This window comes from Salvelinus alpinus, chromosome 33 (genome assembly GCF_045679555.1).
Source record: "Salvelinus alpinus chromosome 33, SLU_Salpinus.1, whole genome shotgun sequence".
In the NCBI taxonomy this organism is placed as follows: Eukaryota; Metazoa; Chordata; class Actinopteri; order Salmoniformes; family Salmonidae; genus Salvelinus; species Salvelinus alpinus.
In genome coordinates, this window is record NC_092118.1 from 2,889,675 (window position 1) to 2,908,784 (window position 19,110).

A 19,110-nucleotide genomic window follows, 5' to 3' on the forward strand; every position below is an offset into this window, starting at 1 on the left:
TGCCCAGGGTCCCTGCTCATCTGCGTGAATGAGGACTGCTTAGACATACTGCAAGGAGGCATGAGGACTGCAGATGTGGCCAGGGCAATACATTGCAATGTCCGTACTGTGAGACGCCTAATACAGTGCTACAGGGAGACAGGACGAACAGCTGATTGTCCTCGCAGTGGCGGACCACGTGTAACAAAACCTGCACAGGATCGGTACATCCGAACATCACACCTGCGGGACAGGTACAGGATGGCAACAACAACTGCCCAAGTTACACCAGGAACGCACAATCCCTCCTTCAGTACTCAGACTGTCCGCAATAGGCTGAGAGAGGCTGGACTGAGGGCTTGTAGGCCTCACCAGACATCACCGGCAACAACGTTGCCTATGGGCAACCCACCGTCGCTGGACCAGACAGGACTGGCAAAAAGGGTTCTTCACTGACGAGTCACGGTTTTGTCTCACCAGGGGTGATGGTCAGATTTGCGTTTATCGTCGAAGGTATGAGCGTTACACCGAGGACTGTACTCTGGAGCGGGATCGCGTTGGAGGTGGAGGGTCCGTCATGGTCTGTGGCGGTGTGTCACAGCATCATCGGACTGAGCTTGTTGTCATTGCAGGCAATCTCAATGCTGTGCGTTACAGGGAGACATCCTCCTCCCTCATGTGGTACCCTTCCTGCAGGCTCATCCTGACATGACCCTCCAGCATGACAATGCCACCAGCCATACTGCTCGTTCTGTGTGTGATTTCCTGCAAAACAGGAATGTCAGTTTTCTGCCATGGCCAGCGAAGAGGCCGGATCTCAATCCCATTAAACACGTCTGGGACCTGTTGGATCGGAGGGTGAGGGCTAGGGCCATTCCCCCCAGAAATGTCAGTTTCCAGCTACAATAGTCATTTACAACATTAACAATGTCTACGCTGTATTTCTGGTCAATTTGATGTTAAAAAAAAGCTTTTCTTTCAAAAACAAGGACATTTCTAAGTGACCCCAAACTTTTGAATGGTAGTGTGTGTGTATATATATATATATATATATATATATATATATATGTACAGTTGAAGTCAGAAGTTGGAATCGGTACATCAAAAATCTCTTCCAACTATTTTGCAATCTGTATGGCACAGTTGTCAACATCCTGGTCCTCAATTGAAACTGGTATACTTTCCTATTTATGCTATTTTTATTCCTCCGCCAGTTTTGATCCTTTATATTGGGCAGACAGACCAGTTCTCTACCTCCTCCCACTGCCACCTGCTTTAATCAATTGGTTGTACTCTTGGATTGAGCCGACCTTCCCGTACAATTCTGATAACTCCATGAAAGACATAACTCTACCATTCCAATTTACAATATCATTTAAGAACAAAATATTGTATTCTTCATAAATACAGGTATTTTATCAACCAGCACATTTGAGTTCAGCCATAATATTTGTTCTATCTTTTCAGGGGGATGAAATTGAAATTGTAGCCAGCTCTGCAATGCTTGTTTGAAAAAGAGAGATACTTTGAAAAAAGTATCATTTTCAATTAATCGAAAATGAGACATGGCAATCTGCACAAAGGCAAAAAGGTAATTTTTAAACAATGGATGAGCTTTTCTTAGTAATATACTTGAGAACCATTTAGTGTAATTTGGCCTATGGTAATTTTAAATTTTGTTTATATTATTTGGAAAGAATTCCTTACCGTAATCTTCATTCAACATCTGCCTAAAATAATTAGCTTCCTCTTTTAAAATATAATTCGGCAAATCATAGATGACTCCATCTTCAGTAATGAGTTTCTGCAAATTACTTTTGTTAGCTTTCCTGTATTGGAGATTCAGGAAGAATTTTGTGCATTTTTCAGTTTGCTTTATTTTTGTAATAGAGTACATTAGATCGTTCTTGAATAAGTTCCTCAAGTTCTTTTTGTTTTTCCTCTGACTTATTTTGTATCTCTGTAGTATCGTTTTTATTGCTATCTACCTGTACTATTAGTTCATGGATTTCCCTTGTTAGTCTTGTCTCTTTAGCCAGAAACTGCTTTTTTATTAGTGATGAATATTGAATTGAATGACCTCTGAAGGCACATTTAAAGGTATCCCAAACAATAAAGGGATTTGCTGAACCTTATTATACTGGAAAAATTCAGTTATAAATGATTTTGTCTTAGTTCAAAATAAGTTGTCCTCCAGTAAACTTTGATTACATTTCCAATATCCCCGTCCATGTGAAAAATCTATAAGAGTTATGTGAATGCCAATTTGATGATGATCCGATCGCATTGTCTCCTATTAAAACTTTTTTAACCTTTGATACAAGAGAGAAGAAGAGACGAGAAAGTAGTCAAGACGACTAGCTTGATTAAGTCTCCTACATGTATATCTCACTAGGTCGGGGTTTTTTAGTCTCCAAATATCCACTATTTCTAATATGTCCATAATATTTGTGATTCCTTAAAGGGCACGGTGATGATAGTTTGTAGAGTGATTACCTTTACGGTCCATTGAGGTACTTAAGGTGTCCATTGAGGTGTTATAGTCTCCTACCATAATGATTTGATCATTTGTTGCCTGTAAGTTCAATAAATTGGTATAAATGTTTTCGAAGAAGTATGGATCATCCTGATTTGAACAATATAGATTAATGAGCCAAATCTCTTTTTCGTCCACTTTCATATTCAAAAAGATCCACCTTCCTTGCGAATCATTCCTGACTATTTGCACATTCAGATCTACATTTTTGTTAATGAATATTATCACACCTTTGAGTTCCTTTGTCCATGACATAAAATTATTTCACCACCCCATTCCTTTTTCAACGCATCTTCATCTAAGGATGTAGAGTGAGTGTCTTGTAAACAGTATATGTTATATTCCTTTTCTTTTAGCCATGTAAAGACTGATCTTCTTTTTTTATAATCTGCTAAACCGTTACACTTATGACTGGCTATATTTATTTCACCCCTTACCATAACTAGATACTATTCTCAGTCTAAATTGACCATAATTAGTGCTTGTAAAGTTACTGCCATCAGAGGTATTATGACGGTCAAAATTAGAGATATTTTGAATTCAAAAATAGGTTCTAGCGATATTTGTTTTATTCCCTTGCCTTTTTGCCTGTGAGCCAATGCCACAGATGTTAGAAAATTGAGACAAGATATTATGTGTGTAGTAAATCTGAGTATGTTGATATGTATGATATTGGATGTGATTTAGTGAAAGTGTGTACGATGTCTGAATAAGAGGTAGACTGTAATGTGTGATGTCCAAATATATAATAACTCCGCCAATTTGCATGGTTGAGTGTCTATGTGTGTAACATGTAGTGTGTATAGCCTTACTATTCATGATGATAATTGTAATCCATATCGTATCACCGTCATCGTTGCATCATAATTACCTTTAACATCATTGAAAAACACATCCCAGCATTTCCATAGCAATTGACGTTTCACATGATCATGAAAGAGACCTTGCATTACTCTAGAGACGGCTTCACTACAAATGTATTCCGTACAAAATTGTATTATTCCCCAATGCCCCTATTCTGATTTCTTCCCCTTGCTTGTTGTAAACATATATAAACTTGTAGACAAATACATAAAAAAGATAAACAAACAATAAACATATTAAATTATATGTACTTGGACTTTTACCAAATATTGCTATCTTCTGTCATAACAAAACTGATTGGCTCAAATGCATTAAGAAGGAAAGAAATTCCACAAATTAACTTTTAACAAGGCACACCTGTTAATTGAAATGCATACCAGGTGACTACCTCATGAAGCTGTTTGAGAGAATGCAAAGAGTGTGCAAAGCTGTCATCAAGGCAAAGGGTGGCTACTTTGAAGAATATCAAATGTAAAATATATTTTGATTTGTTTAACACTTTTTTGGTTACTACATGATTCCATATGTGTTATTTCATAGTTTTGATGTCTTCACTAATACCCTACAATGTAGAAAATAGTAAAAATAAAGAAAAACCCTTGAATGAGTAGGTGTGTCCAAACTTTTGACCGGTACTATATATACAGTACCAGTCAAAAGTCACACACCTACACATTTAAGGGTTTTTCTTTATTTGGACTATTTACTAGACATAAATTCTCTTAATAGGGAGTTGGATCACCATGAGCCAGAACAACTTCAATGCACCTTGGCATAGATTCTACATGTGTCTGGAACTCTATTGGAGGGATTTTTTAAGAGACATTTCCATAATTTGGGGTTTTGTTGATGGTGCTGGAAAACGCTGTCTCAGGCACCGCTCCAGAATCTCCCATAAGTGTTTAATTTGGTTCAGATAATGGTGACTGAGACCGCCATGGCATGTTTTCATGTTCATCAAGCCATTTAGTGACCACTCTTGCCCTATGGATGGAGCAATTTGTCATTATATGGGGGCATAGCTATGGTAGCCAAAATAATGGCATGATAATAATACATGACCCTAAGCATGATGGGATGCTTTCAATATACTTTGTATCCCTAATTTACTCAAATGTTTCCATTATTTTGGCAGTTACCTGTGTCTTATCCTGCTGGCAAGGTTGGTAGACTTTAGAAAAGCAAGGAATAACTAAATCTACTGAATAAGACTCATTCCTTTCAATCTTTTCCCCAGTTTTTAGCAGAGATGCAGAGAAGCATGTGACATTTATTTTTAAAAAGAACCACCAGTCAGGAGGATACAGACAGCTCAAGAGGTATGCTTAGATATGCAGAAAAATATACATATTTTTTACATAGAATTAAGCATACTGATTATGGCTCTAGATTGCAGGAAAAAGCTGTTTCAGGTGTTTGAAAATACAAAATTCTCTTCGATTTTTGGGCTGCATGACGTCCCTGATTGTACACCTCAAGAGTCCGGAGGTGTTTCTGTACTGCATGCGCAATAGCAGAGTTTGCTAAATAAAAGACCCCCTGAGTGATACAAATCATCATGATATTATTAAGCCTACTTTGTGCAGTTATTAATATTTAATTTGGAAGGTTTTATGGAAAATACTATTTCAGCATCGCTAACTGGCTAAACAAAGTGGTAGACACAGGCATTTCCGTGCCGTTACGTCTTCAGAAAGTTTCAAGAAATACAAATCTCTGATGCATTCTTTAATATTCTTTACATGTAGGCTTTGGATTGAACGAATCTGCACACACTTTTTTCTCTAGGGCTCTCGGAAACAACTGCACAGTGAAGCCTTTCATTACAATAATTATTATCTGGGTGATTTTTTTTTCCTGGTCTCACCGGTGCTTCCAAAATAAATTGTCAGGTTTCACAGCAAAATATGAAGGAGCATATGTACTTTAGAGCCCTGTTTGCATCCGTTATTTACGCAAGTGTTTCCTTTATTTTGGCAGTTACCTGTAAATTACCACGATAGTAAACGTGAAAATACTTTCCAAAATTATTGTGAAATAGATAACTTATCCATAGTCTGTACAAAGAATAGATGTTATTGTTACTGATGATAATAGTTAAAGGGAAAGAATATCTTGAAATGTTGGCAGCAACCTGGACTCAAATTGAACATCGCCAAAAAGACGTAAAAAAGGTAAATAAGTACGTATTTTAAGGATGTTGAAAATACATATTTTACGGACGTTGAAAGACATCTTTCAGGTCTAAGTGAAAGTTGAAAATACAATTTACAGACGTTGAATATACCTCTTTCTTTGGTCATTGTTCCTATGGACAAATCTTAACTGTACATAATTTCACTTACACTTCCTTCAAAAGTTTGGGGTCACATTGAAATGTCCTTGTTTTTGAAAGAAAAGCAATTTTTTTGTCCATTAAAATATCATCAAATTGATCAGAAATACAATGTAGACATTGTTAATGTTGTAAATGACTATTGTAGCTGGAAATGGCAGATTATTTATGGAATATCTACATAGGCGTACAGAGGCCCATTTTCAGCAACCATCACTCCTGTGTTCCAATGGCACATTGTGTTAGCTAATCCAAGTTTATCGTTTTAGAAGGCTAATTGATCATTAGAAAAGCTTTTTGCAATTATATTAGCACAGCTGAAAACTGTTGTCCTGATTAAAGAAGCAATAAACCTGGCCTTCTTTAGACTAGTTGAGTATCTGGAGCATCAGCATTTGTGGTTTCGAATACAGGCTCAAAATGGCCAGAAACAAATAACATTCTTCTAGAGATGCACAATATATCAGTGAACATATTGGAATCAGACGATATTAGCTAAAAATGCCAACATCGGTATCGGCCCGATGTCTAGTTTAACGCCGATGTAAAAAAAAAAAAAAAAACGATGCGCAAAAACATTTTGCGCTACACCTGCAACACAGCATTCCTAACCTAGCCCACAATGTCTGCTGTGTGGATCGAGCAGTCATTTGAAAGAGTAAGACAATTTCAGCGAGACAACTTGAAGGTGAAATCCATTAACGCCAAGATAATGGAATTCATTGCCCTTGACAATCAACCGTTCTCTGTCTTGGGTGATGTTGGCTTTCGCGACTAGTCGAGCACTAGTACACACTAATGTTTAAAAAGTGCGCTATTGATCAGATGTTGCCCTGCTGGAGTTACACAGTAATAGCGTCACTGTTATTAGCTTCACGACATACTATGGAACGCCGTTTGGGTCTTTGTGTGTCCAAAAAGATACATGTCAAATAACACTATTTGACAATAACACTATTTGTAGCGTTATTTAAGCTTTTAATTTGACACGTCAAATAACACAGTTCTATTATAGAATGTTGTGTGTTCTGAATTTGCCAAGCTCCACCATTACTGTCTGTAGCGCTGTCAAAGCTGTACAAAAAAAGTCTGCAAACAAGCAAACACCGGCCACGAACGATGTGTTTACAACACCGCGTTGGTAATAAAGCATTATTTGGTTCGACCGCAACTTCTGGGGTAGCTTTAGCTTGGTACCTAGCTAGCACCAGTACAACCAGCCTGAAAACAATGACGAGTAGAAACTGCAGTCATTTTCACTATTCTTAGCGATGATTTAGGAACCCTTGTGAGTAAGCATAAGCTAGGTAGCCACTTGTTGTTCGCCTATTGAAATTGAACTTCAGTTCTTGAAAACAAATAGCTAGCCAGCTACTTAACATTGTTGCCTAAAGGTAACGTTATAAGCAGCCAGCTAGCTTCATCTGGCTAGTGAGGCTCGACCTGACCAGGTTATGTGTTGTGAAGCTAGCCACAATACTGATTAGGCACAATAGTGGAATTTGCAGATTGCTTTCAAAATAAAAAGTACCTCTGAAAGTGATGCAGAAGGTTACAATTGGTGGAATCATGGCACATTTAGACTAGATAATGTTAAACAAGGTTGGAATGTGAAGCAATGAATTGGGGTATCAGTCTACTCGGTGACACCCACAGAACACAACTGTGAAGAGTTTACGCAAATTTTAGCGTTGTAGCTCTTATCGCGGGACTGTAACTGTGTGAAATCACCTCCCTAATCAGCCTATTGTGTGTATTGACATTCATATTGCACTGTACAGCTTTACCTAAGGATTGGGGATCAATGAAATGGGGTAACAGTCTATTCAAAACCCAATATATTTTTTCTCAACGTCCTCCTCAGACTCAAGAAGATCCACGCAGTATTGTTTCTCCTCGGGAATAGTGTTCAATACACATAGGTTGACAATAAATGTGGCTCAATTCACAGTTGTTTCGGAGTCCCGCAATAAGAGCTATGATGCTAAAAATCTCTGAGTGTCACTGAGTAGACTGATACCCCATGTCATTGATCCACAATCCATAGGTAAGACTGTACAGTGAAATAAGTATGCCCCCAATGCAATTCTAAAGTCTAATACATCCAGTGTGATTTCAACAGATTTTTGTCAAATTAACAAATTATTGTCTTTTGTTGATTTTATATAACAACCTTCCAACCTCGTTTATCATGATCTATTCAATTATGGCATAATTCTATTATTTGTCTGCATTTGCATTACTGTCAATTACATACTTTTATTTTGAAGGCTAACCGCAAAGTCCACTATTGTGGCTAATCCTTATTGTGGCTAGCTTCACATAGATGGGTCCGACCACTATTAATCAAATAAGAAATGTCTTATAAATTAGGGTTATTTTAGATGATGACTATAGCTACTGAAACAGATTATGTCGTTTGGCAATGTTTTTGGGGAAGAACATTGTTTGCATCCATGAGCTAGCTAACTTTTTTTTATGACCAGCACTGTAGGTGAGCGAGACAACTTTACCAGCATCATAGCATACATATCGGTGAATCATTGTGACATATGAAATACGAGGGTTAGTGTAATCAATGTGTAATAATTACGTAAAAATGTATGAATGTGTTAAATTATTATTCAGGTCCTGATTGGTCAACAAGCTTATTTGATACTTCAAATAGTGTTATTTGACGTGTATTTCTAACACTATCTGACGTGTATTTCTAACACTATTTGACGTGTATTTCTAACACTATTTGACGTGTATTTCTAACACTATTTGACGTGTATCTTTTTTGAGATGCAAAGACCCAAACGCAGTTCCATAGAAATCCTGGTTGAGAATAAAATGACTGAAAAAATGAACGACGAAACTGCACAGCAAGTAAGTGAAAGAAATAGGTTTTGATTATGTTTTACTGCTAATTGGGACATAGGTAAATGCCAACAAAATATTTTTTGGGTCAGTGTGGTGTCAAATCAAATCAAATTTTATTAGTCACATGCACCGAATACAACAGGTGTAGACTTACAGTGAAATGCTTACTTACGAGCCCCTAACCGACAGTGCAGTTTCAAATAATACGGATAAGAATAAGAGATAAAAGTAACAAATAATTAAAGAGCAGCAGTAAAAATCAACAATATATACATGGGGGTGCTGGTACAGAGTCAATGTGTGGAGGCACTGGTTAGTTGAGGTAGTATGTACATGAAGGTAGAGTTAATTAAAGTGACTATGCATAGATGACGACAGAGAGTGGCAGTGGTGTGGAGAGAGGGGGCGGGGCAATGCGAATAGTCTGGGTAGCCATTTGACTAGATGTTCAGGAGTCTTATGACTTGGGGGTAGAAGCTGTTAAGAAGCCTCTTGGACCTAGATTTGGCACTCCGGTACCACTTGCCGTGTGGTAGCAGGGAGAACAGTCTATGACTAGGGTGGCTAGAGTCTTTGACAATTTTTAGGGCCTTCCTCTGACACCGCCTGGTATAGAGGTCTTGGATGGCAGGAAGCTTGGCCCCAGTGATGTACTGGGCCGTTCGCACTACCCTCTGTAGTGCCTTACGGTCGGAGGCCGAGCAGTTGCCATACCAGGCAGTGATGCAACCAGTCAGGATGCTCTCGATGGTGCAGCTGTAGAACTTTTTGAGGATCTGAGGACCCATGACAAATCTTTTCAGTCTCCTGAGGGGGTATAGGTTTTGTCGTGCCCTCTTCACGACTATCTTGGTGTGCTTGGACCATGTTAGTTTGTTGGTGATGTGGACACCAAGGAACTTGAAGCTCTCAACCTGCTCCACTGCAGCCCCGTCGATGAGAATGGGGGCGTTCTCAGTCCTCTTTTTCCTGTAGTCCACAATCATCTCCTTTGTCTTGATCACGTTGAGGGAGTGGTTGTTGTCCTTGCACCACACGGCCAGGTCTCTGACCTCCCTATAGGCTGTCTCGTTGTTGTCGGTCATCAGGCCTACCACTGTTGGGTCATCTGCAAATTTAATGATGCTGTTGGAGTCGTGCCTGGCCGTGCAGTCATGAGTTAGCAGGGAGTACAGGAGGGGGCTGAGCACGCACCCCTGAGAGGCCCCCGTGTTGAGAATCAGCGTGGTGGATGTGTTGTTACCTACCCTTACCACCTGGGGACAGCCCATCAGGAAGTCCAGGATCCAGTTGCAGAGGGAGGTGTTTAGTCCTAGGGTCGTTAGCTTATTGATGAGCTTTGAGGGTACTATGGTGTTGAACGCTGAGCTGATGTCAAATAATAGAATTCTCACATAGGTGTTCCTTTTGTCCAGGTGGGAAAGGGCAGTGTGGAGTGCAATAGGATTGCATCATCTGTGGATCTGTTGGGGCAGTATACACATTAGAGTGGGTATAGGGTTTCTGGGTTGATGGTGTTGAGCCATGACCATCCTTTCAAAGCACTTCATGGCTACAGACGTGAGTGCTACGGGTCGGTAGTCATTTAGGCAGGTTACTTGTTCTTGGGCACAGGCACTATGGTGGTCTGCTTAAAACATGTTGGTATTACAGACTCAGACAGGGAGAGGTTGAAAATGTCAATGAAGACACTTGCTAGTTGGTCAGCGCATGCTCGCAGTACACGTCCTGGTAATCCGTCTGGCCCTGCAGCCTTGTGAATGTTGACCTGTCTAAAGGTTTTACTCACATCGGCTGCGGAGAGCGGGATCACACAGTCTTCCTGTACAGCTGGTGCTCGCATGCCTGTTTCAGTCTTATTTGCCTCGAAGCAAGCATAGAAGTAGTTTAGCTCGTCAGGTAGGCTTGTGTTACTGGGCAGCTCTCGGCTGTGCTTCCCTTTGTAGTGTGTGTGTGTGTGCGTGTGTGTAACCTTTATTTAACTAGGTAAGTCAGTTAAGAACAAATTCTTATTTACAATGACGGCCAAACTCGGACGACGCTGGGCCAATTGTGCGCCGCCCTATGGGACTCCCAATCACGGCCGGATGTGGTACAGCCTGGTTTCGAACCAGGGACTGTAGTGACGCCTCTTGCACGCCTCTTGCACCTCAGCGTCCACATCACCAAGGACTTGACATGGGCCAACACCCCCACTCTTGTCAAGAGGGCGCAACAGAGTCTCTACTTCCTAAGGTGGCTGAAGAAATGCCACCCGGGTCCTCTCCAAATACTACCGCTGCACCATCAATAGTGTCTTGACCGGTTGCATCGCGGACTGGTACGGGAATTGCTCCGTCCACGACCATTTCCTAAGTCACTTGAGGTTGACTGATATACATTGAGGCAACTGGAGGCTGTATGTGGGAAGAACAGTCAACTGACTGGCCAAGACCACCATTTCTTTAAAATTGGAGACCAGCTGAGATAAAATGCTGATTATAAGCATCACAAAACTTTCTCAGTAATGATGAGTCTAAAACGACTTGCTTGGGCCGGGAAGTAGAGGAATTACCCCGCATTAGTGAATTAACAGTTTTCCAGAATTTAGAGGGATCATAGTGCTAAGGAAGTAGTTTGATCTGGCCTGTTTAACAGAGGCAGTGCACCTATTTCTCAATTGCATAAGTAGCTGCCAGTCAGCTAGCGAGCCAGTTTGTCTAGTCTTGGCCCAGGCTTGATTTCTTATCAAGAGGAGGTCTGAGAGTACAGGAGAATACCATGGGTTAGTTCGCTTTTTGACTCTGAGTCGCTTGAAAGGGGCATGTTTATCAGCCGGAGAGAGAAAAATGGATGAGAAAAATGTAACTGTCACAACAGGATCTGGTATGCAACTAGTAGAAAAAAGCTCTGAATAATATACTGTTGATCATGAACAAACAACTAGGGTGAGATTTGTTTTAAAATTTCTCTCCACAATTATATGACGGTCAGAGTTTTTCAATTTGGTATATCTAATGCAGTGGTTCCCAAACTTTTTATAGTCCCGTACCCCTTCAAACATTCAAACTCCAGCTGCATACCCCCTCTAGCACCAGGGTCAGCGCACTCTCAAATATAGTTTTTTGCCATCATTGTAAGCCTGCCACACACACACTATACGATACATTTATTGAACATAAGAATGAGTGTGAGTGTTTGTCACAACCCGGCTCGTAGGAAGTGACAAAGAACTCTTATAGGACCAGGGCACAAATAATAATATAATAATAATCAATAATTTTGCTCTTTATTTAACCATTAACCATTCGATTTGTTAATCGAAAATAACTCACCACAGGTTAATGAGAAGGGTTGAAAGGATGCACATAACTCTGCAATGTTGGGTTGTATTGGAGAGAGTCTCAGTCTTAAATAATTTTCAGAGAATCCACTCTTTTCAGAGAATCTACTCTTACGTAGGTAAGTGGTTGCAAAGGGCATCAGTGTCTTAACAACTCGATTTGCCAAGGCAGAATACCCTGAGCGCAGCCCAATCCAGAAATCTGGCAGTGGCTTCTGGTTAAATACATTTTTCACAAAACCGCTTGATGCAATTTCGACGAGGCTTTCTTGTTCAGATATCGGTCAGTGGACTGGAGGCAGGGCATGAAAGGGATAATGAATCCACTTGTTTGTTTCACCCGTTTCGGGAAAGTACCTGCGTAATTGCACACCCAACTCACTCAGGTGCTTTGCTATATCACATTTGACATTGTCCGTAAGCTTGAGTTCATTTGCACACAAAAACATTGTACAATGATAGAAAGACCTGTGTGTTGTCCTTGTTAATGCAGACAGAGAAGAGCTCCAACTTCTTAATCATAGCCTCAATTTTGTCCCGCATATTGAATATAGTTGCAGAGAGTCCCTGTAATCCTAGATTCAGATCATTCAGGCAAGAAAAAAACATCACCCAGATAGGCCAGTCGTGTGAGAAACTTGTCATCATGCAAGCGGTCAGACAAGTGAAAATTATGGTCAGTAAAGAACTTTAAGCTCGTCTCTCAATTTTTTAAAAACGTGTCAATACTTTGCCCCTTGATAATCAGCGCACTTCTGTATGTTGTAAAAGCGTTACATGGTCGCTCCCCATATCATTGCATTGCGCAGAAAATACACGAGAGTTCAGGGACCTTGCTTAAACAGAGTTCACCATTTTCACTGTAGTGTCCAAAACATCTTTCAAGCTGTCAGGCATTCCCTTGGCAGCAAGAGCCTCTCGGTAGATGCTGCAGTGTACCCAAGTGGCGTCGGGAGCAACTGCTTGCATGCGCCTTACCACTCCATTATGTCTCCCTGTCATGGCTTTTGCGCCATCAGTACAGATACCAACATGAGCAGCAGCTACGTTTGGCTACATACGGACCATTAGTGGAATTACCACGAGAAAGTAACGGTTCATGGCATTGGATGTTAATTATTTGACTAGTCTACCTGTATTTGACATTGTGTTGTTATCTAGCTGAATACCAGATGGTTTCATTTTATTTTTGGCAGTGAAACAAGCATACTCAGGCGAGAAAAAACCCTCACCCAAATGTATAGCCCCGTTGGAAAATATAAATGGAAATGTGAAGAAGAAATGTTAAAACAGCCCCTAATAATAATATAAATAGGTGAATCACATATTTTTATTTGGCGTACCCCTGAAGGCATTGGGAATACCTGCTCTAATGCAAGAAATAGGGCGGTGGTCGCTGATATCATTTGCAAAAACGCCACTAGCCAAATGCTTATGGGGACGGTTAGTCAGGATAAGGTTTGCTTGGTTTTTTATATTAATCCAAGTGGGTTTCATTATCAGCTGAGTCAAGTTGAACTCAAGACAGATATTCTTAAACTGATCTGAGGCATGTGTAAGCCAATCAAGATTTAGATCTCCTAACACAACCAGTTCAGATACCAGAAAGGATCATCAAAAATAGATCATCAAAAATAATACCAACAGCCTCCACCGGGGCAATAGACCGCAGCAATACAAATATGCATATTTTGGCTTATGGCCGCTTTATAGCCAACAGCTCTCACATTTTGTGGACAGAGATGCTAAAAGCATGATGCCATAAAAGAAGATCTTACATATAGCCACCCCTGCCCCCTTTTTCAGTCTATCACATCTGACATGTTGTGGTCCGCAATGGCAACATCCTTATCGATTATCAAATCATTCAGCGAGGTCTCTGAGATAACCAGAACATCTGGGCTAGTGTCATGCACCCAGACATCCAGAAAGTCCAGTTTAGACATCAGGCTTCGAACGTTTATGCTGTATGTAACAGTCCAAGCTCTTTACGATATTTTGAAAACAGCTGGAGTATCCATGGTGACACAATAGTCAATAGAATTGGATGAGCTAGCCACAAAAGGCTTCCTGATTGGATTCAAAGTGCCCAAGAATGCCAAGGTAACCTGCCTAAATGACTCTAGCACTCACATCTACAGTCATGTAATGCTTTGAAAGTCTTGGCTCACATCAGCACCATCATCCCAGACTCCTTGGACCCACTCCAATTTGCATACCACATCAACAGATCCACAGATGACGGATTCTGTATTGCACGTCAATATTTTTCTAAATTCTTCAAGCTCTGTCAAATTGGTTGTTCATCATTGCAAGACAACCATTTTCAGGTCTTGCCATAGATTGTCATGTAGATTTCAGTGAAAATTGTAACTCGGCCACTCAGGAACATTCACTGTCTTCTTGGTAAGCAACTCCAGTGTAGATTATTGCAAACAAGGATGCATGAAAGGTGAATTCATCTCCCAGTGTCTGGTGGAAAGCAGACTGAATCCGGTTTCCCCTAGGATTTTGCCTGTGCTTAGCTCCATTCCATTTCCATTTCTTTTTTAACCTGAAAAACTCCCCAGTCCTTAACAATTACAAGCATACCCAGAACATGATGCAGCCACCACTATGTTTGAAAATATGGAGAGTGGTACTCAGTAATGTTTTGTATTGGTTTGGATTTGCCCCAAACATAACACTTTGTATTCAGGACAAAAAGTCAATTGTTTTACAATTTTTTTTGAAGTATTACTTTAGGTTCTTGTTGCAAATAGGATGCATATTTTGGAATGGTTTAATTCTGTACAGGCTTCCTCCTTTTCACTCTGTAACTACAATTTAAAAAATATTTTCATTTATTTAACTAGGCAAGTCAGTTATGAACAAATTCTTATTTACAATGACGGCCTACACCGGCCAAACCCGGACGACTCTGAGCCAATTGTGCGCTGCCCTATGGGACTCCATATTTACATTTACATTTACATTTAAGTCATTTAGCAGACGCTCTTATCCAGAGCGACTTACAAGTTGGTGCATTCACCTTATGATATCCAGTGGAACAACCACTTTACAATAGTGCATCTAACTCTTTTAAGGGGGGGGGGTTAGAAGGATTACTTTATCCTATCCTAGGTATTCCTTAAAGAGGTGGTGTTTCAGGTGTTTCCGGAAGGTGGTGATTGACTCCGCTGACCTGGCGTCGTGGGGGAGTTTGTTCCACCATTGGGGTGCCAGAGCAGCGAACAGTTTTGACTGGGCTGAGCGGGAGCTGTACTTCCTCAGAGGTAGGGAGGCGAGCAGGCCAGAGGTGGATGAACGCAGTGCCCTTGTTTGGGTGTAGGGCCTGATCAGAGCCTGAAGGTACGGAGGTGCCGTTCCCCTCACAGCTCCGTAGGCAAGCACCATGGTCTTGTAGCGGATGCGAGCTTCAACTGGAAGCCAGTTATATCATGGCCGGTTGTGATATTACCTGGATTTGAACCAGGATGTCTGTAGTGACACCTCTAGCACTGAGATGCAGTGCCTTCGACCGCTGCGTCACTCGTGAGCCCGAGCCCAATGTTGCTGATCCATCCTCAGTTTTCTCCTAACAATCTTTGTAGTGACTGTGTGTATTGGTAGTGCAATTAAGAACTTCACCATGCTCAAAGGGATGTTCAATGTCTGCACTTTTGTTTTACCAATCTACCAATAGGTGCCTTTCTTTGCGATGCATTGGAAAACCTCCCTGGTCTTTGTGGTTGAATCTGTGTATTTAATTCACTGCTTGACTGAGGGACCTAACAGATACATGTATGTGTGGTGGGGTAAAGAGATGTGTTAACCACTTTTATTGCATAAAGAGTGGACCATAATTCCACTTTGACATTATGGGGTATTTTGTTTAGGCCAGTGCCCAAAAAATCTCTATTTAATCTATTTTAAATTCAGGCTGCAACACAACAAAATGTGGAATAAGTCAAGGGGTGTGAATACTTACTGAAGGCGTTGTACATGTTATTTTTTACTCGTTATTGTTATTCCTTATTCACTCTGTATTTATGTCTTTATCTTTAATTCTGCATGGCTGGAAAAGGACCCTGTTAGTCTACACCTGTTTTCTACGAAGCATGTGACAAATGCGATTTTATCTGAGCATCATCAAGGATCCCGCACATCCCAGCCATGAACTGTTGACTCCCTTACTGTCGGGGAGACGGTATCGGAGAATGAGGTCTGATACCATTAAGCTCAGAGACCCTTTCTATGTACACGCCTGTTGAACAAGAACATTGAACACTTGAACTGGACCGACCACCTGCACAGACTCTCCGCACCTTAGCACACATGCACACACCCACACAGATAAACACTCATCCACACACACACACACACTCATTCTAACCTTAATCCTACCCCCCCCCCCCCCCCAGTTGTTGTTCTTTTACTATTCTTGTGGGGACTACGCAAACATCACAACTGCTGCGACTAGACTCTTATTATGATCGCTAAATATTGCGCAATTGAATCCCTTGCCCCCAATCCCCCTTCCCCCAAATACGTTTAAATATTTGACTATTAATTGTGCCTTCCTGTATTATACTGATGTTAAAATGTTTATTATATTCTACTGAGCCATTTACTTTATGTTTGTTTCCTTATATCTTTTATCATTTCTTATTGTTGTTGCATTGTCGAGAAGGAACCTGCAAATAAGCATTTCATTGGAAGGTCTATACCATGTCTATCCCTTACATATGACACCTTACTTGAAACTCGTTTCAGCGGTCAGAACAGACGTTTGCACGATTGCAAAATCGGCGATTGCACAAGCAAGAGTTGAAATGTGCATTGATTTTCTTTTGAAATAAATCTATCCGGCAACAATTCTGTGACAAGTGAATTTACACCTCACAAAAACCGGGAAATAATGGCTGGAAAAGGGGGAATCCTGAGGTGGGCGGGGCGTGCGTTTTGCTACGTGTTTGTTTATTTCCAACATACGATTGTCATCATGGAAATCTGTCAGCTTCATGTTTTGTTTTCGCCATGATAATTTGAGTGTCTGAGTACCGTGACAATACCACCACATAGAAAGAAGAAGTAAAACTGCTACAAGCAGATACTGGCACAGTATACTCTCTCCCTCGGTATGAGGCCGTAGTATTCTCACTAGAGGGAACTGTTGAACCTCTCCACAAATTGTGTGCATTTGGATAAGACTGCACAGAAGATAGTTCATATACTCAATATCACACATGGCAATGGTCGATAGATATGTAAAAGAAGACATTATTTGAACAAAACCGGGTATCAACTCCTGTAAAACACTTGGAACATCCTTAGGTTCTGTTTTTCAAATGTCTTGACATGTTGACACATAATAACTATTACCAACACAAAGCCACTCACTTGTGTGTGATAACACTCCAAAAACATTCCAAGTTCTCCAATACTGTATGTGTTACGACCCTGTAACATTTACATCCCTTTCTCGTCCCTCTCCTCTTGTTTAGGGACACCATCATAGTGTGCATAGTTAACAGTGCCACCAGTATATTCGCTGGGTTTGTCATCTTCTCCGTCATTGGATTCATGGCCCATGAACTGAAGGTGCCCATTGAGAAGGTGGCAGATGAAGGTAAATTACACATTTATATGGGTAAAGTCCTTGAAAAATCCAAATACAGGCAAAGTATTTTAAATGATTTGGCGCCGGAGGAGATGGCTGCCGTTTTACGGTCTCATAACCAATTGTGTGTGTTTTTTTCACGTTATTTGTAACTTATTTTGTACATAATGTTTCTGCCACCGTGTCTTATGACCAAAAAGAGCTTCTAGATATCAGGACAGCAATTACTCACCTCGTACTGGATGAAGATTTTTTTCTTTAACGAGTTGGACGCAAAGGATTTACTTCAGACACCTGACAAGGCCCAAATCCCGAGATTCGCATGAGAAAGAGACAGAGATATCGGGGACGTAGGTCGGGGTGCCTTGTAAGGATCCGACAGCGAGTGGGTAATCTGCCTCTACCTATCAGCCCCAGATGACGCAGATGCTAAGCTACAGGACTGTTTTGCTAACACAGACTGGAATATGTTCCGGGATTCTTCCGATGGCATTGAGGAGTACACCACATCAGTCACTGGATTCGTCAATAAGCGCATCAATGACGTCTTCCCCACAGTGACCGTACGTACATACCCCAACCAGAAGCCATGTATTACAGGCAACATCCGCACTGAGCTAAAGGGTAGAGCTGACACTTTCAAAGAGCGGGACTCTAACCCGGACGCTTATAAGAAATCCCACTTTGCCCTCCGACGAACCATCAAACAGGCAAAGCGTCAATACAGCATAAGGATTAAATCGTACTACCCCGGCGGGGCTTGCAAACTATTACTGACTACAAAGGGAAGAACAGGCGTGAGCTGCCCGGTGACACGAGCCAGACAAGCTAAATTACTTCTATGCTTGCTTTGAGGCAAGCAACGCTGAAGCATGCGTGAGCGCATCAGCTGTTCCGGACGACTATGTGATCACGCTCTACGTAGCCGATGTGAGTAAGACCTTTAAAAATGTCAACATTCCCAAGGCCGCAGGGCCAGACGGATTACAAGGACGTGTACTGACCAACTGGTAAGTGTCTTCACTGACATTTTCAACCTGTCCCTAACTGAGTCTGTAATACCGACATGTTTCAAGCAGAACACTATAGTCCCTGTGCCCAAGAACACTAAGGTAACCTGCCTAAATGACTACCCACCCGTAGCACTCACGTCTGTAGCCATGGAGTGCTTTGAAAGGCTGGTCTTGGCTCACATCAACACCATTATCCCAGAAACCCTAGACCCACTCCAATTTGCATACCGCCTCAACAGAACCACAGATGATGCAATCTTTATTGCACTCCACACAGCCCTTTCCCACCTGGACAAAGGAACACCTACGTGAGAATGCTATTCATTAACTACAGCTCATCATTCAACACGATAGTGCCCTCAAAGCTCATCCCTAAGCTACGTTATCCCTGGGGCTAAACACCTCCCTCTGCAACTGGATCCTGGACTTCCTGACGGGCCACCCCCAGGTGGTAAGGGTAGGTAACAACACATCTGCCATGCTGATCCTCAACACGGGGGCCCCTCAGGGGTGCGTGCTCAGTCCCCTCCTGTACTCCCTATTCACTCATGACTGCATGTCCAGGCACGACTCCAACACCATTATTAAGTTTGC

The 19,110-nt window shown here is 41.3% G+C and overlaps 1 protein-coding gene across 3 annotated transcripts in view; it reads left to right on the plus strand.

Annotated features, from left to right (window-relative positions):
* LOC139562922 (sodium- and chloride-dependent glycine transporter 2-like) overlaps nucleotides 1-19,110 on the plus strand; it is a 57,481-nt gene that overhangs the window by 12,336 nt on the left and 26,035 nt on the right. For all 3 annotated transcript variants that reach the window (XM_071381095.1, XM_071381096.1, XM_071381093.1), the window contains one exon: nucleotides 17,388-17,512. In XM_071381095.1, the coding sequence (XP_071237196.1) occupies nucleotides 17,388-17,512 (125 nt within the window). The remainder of the gene's footprint in view (nucleotides 1-17,387; nucleotides 17,513-19,110) is intronic.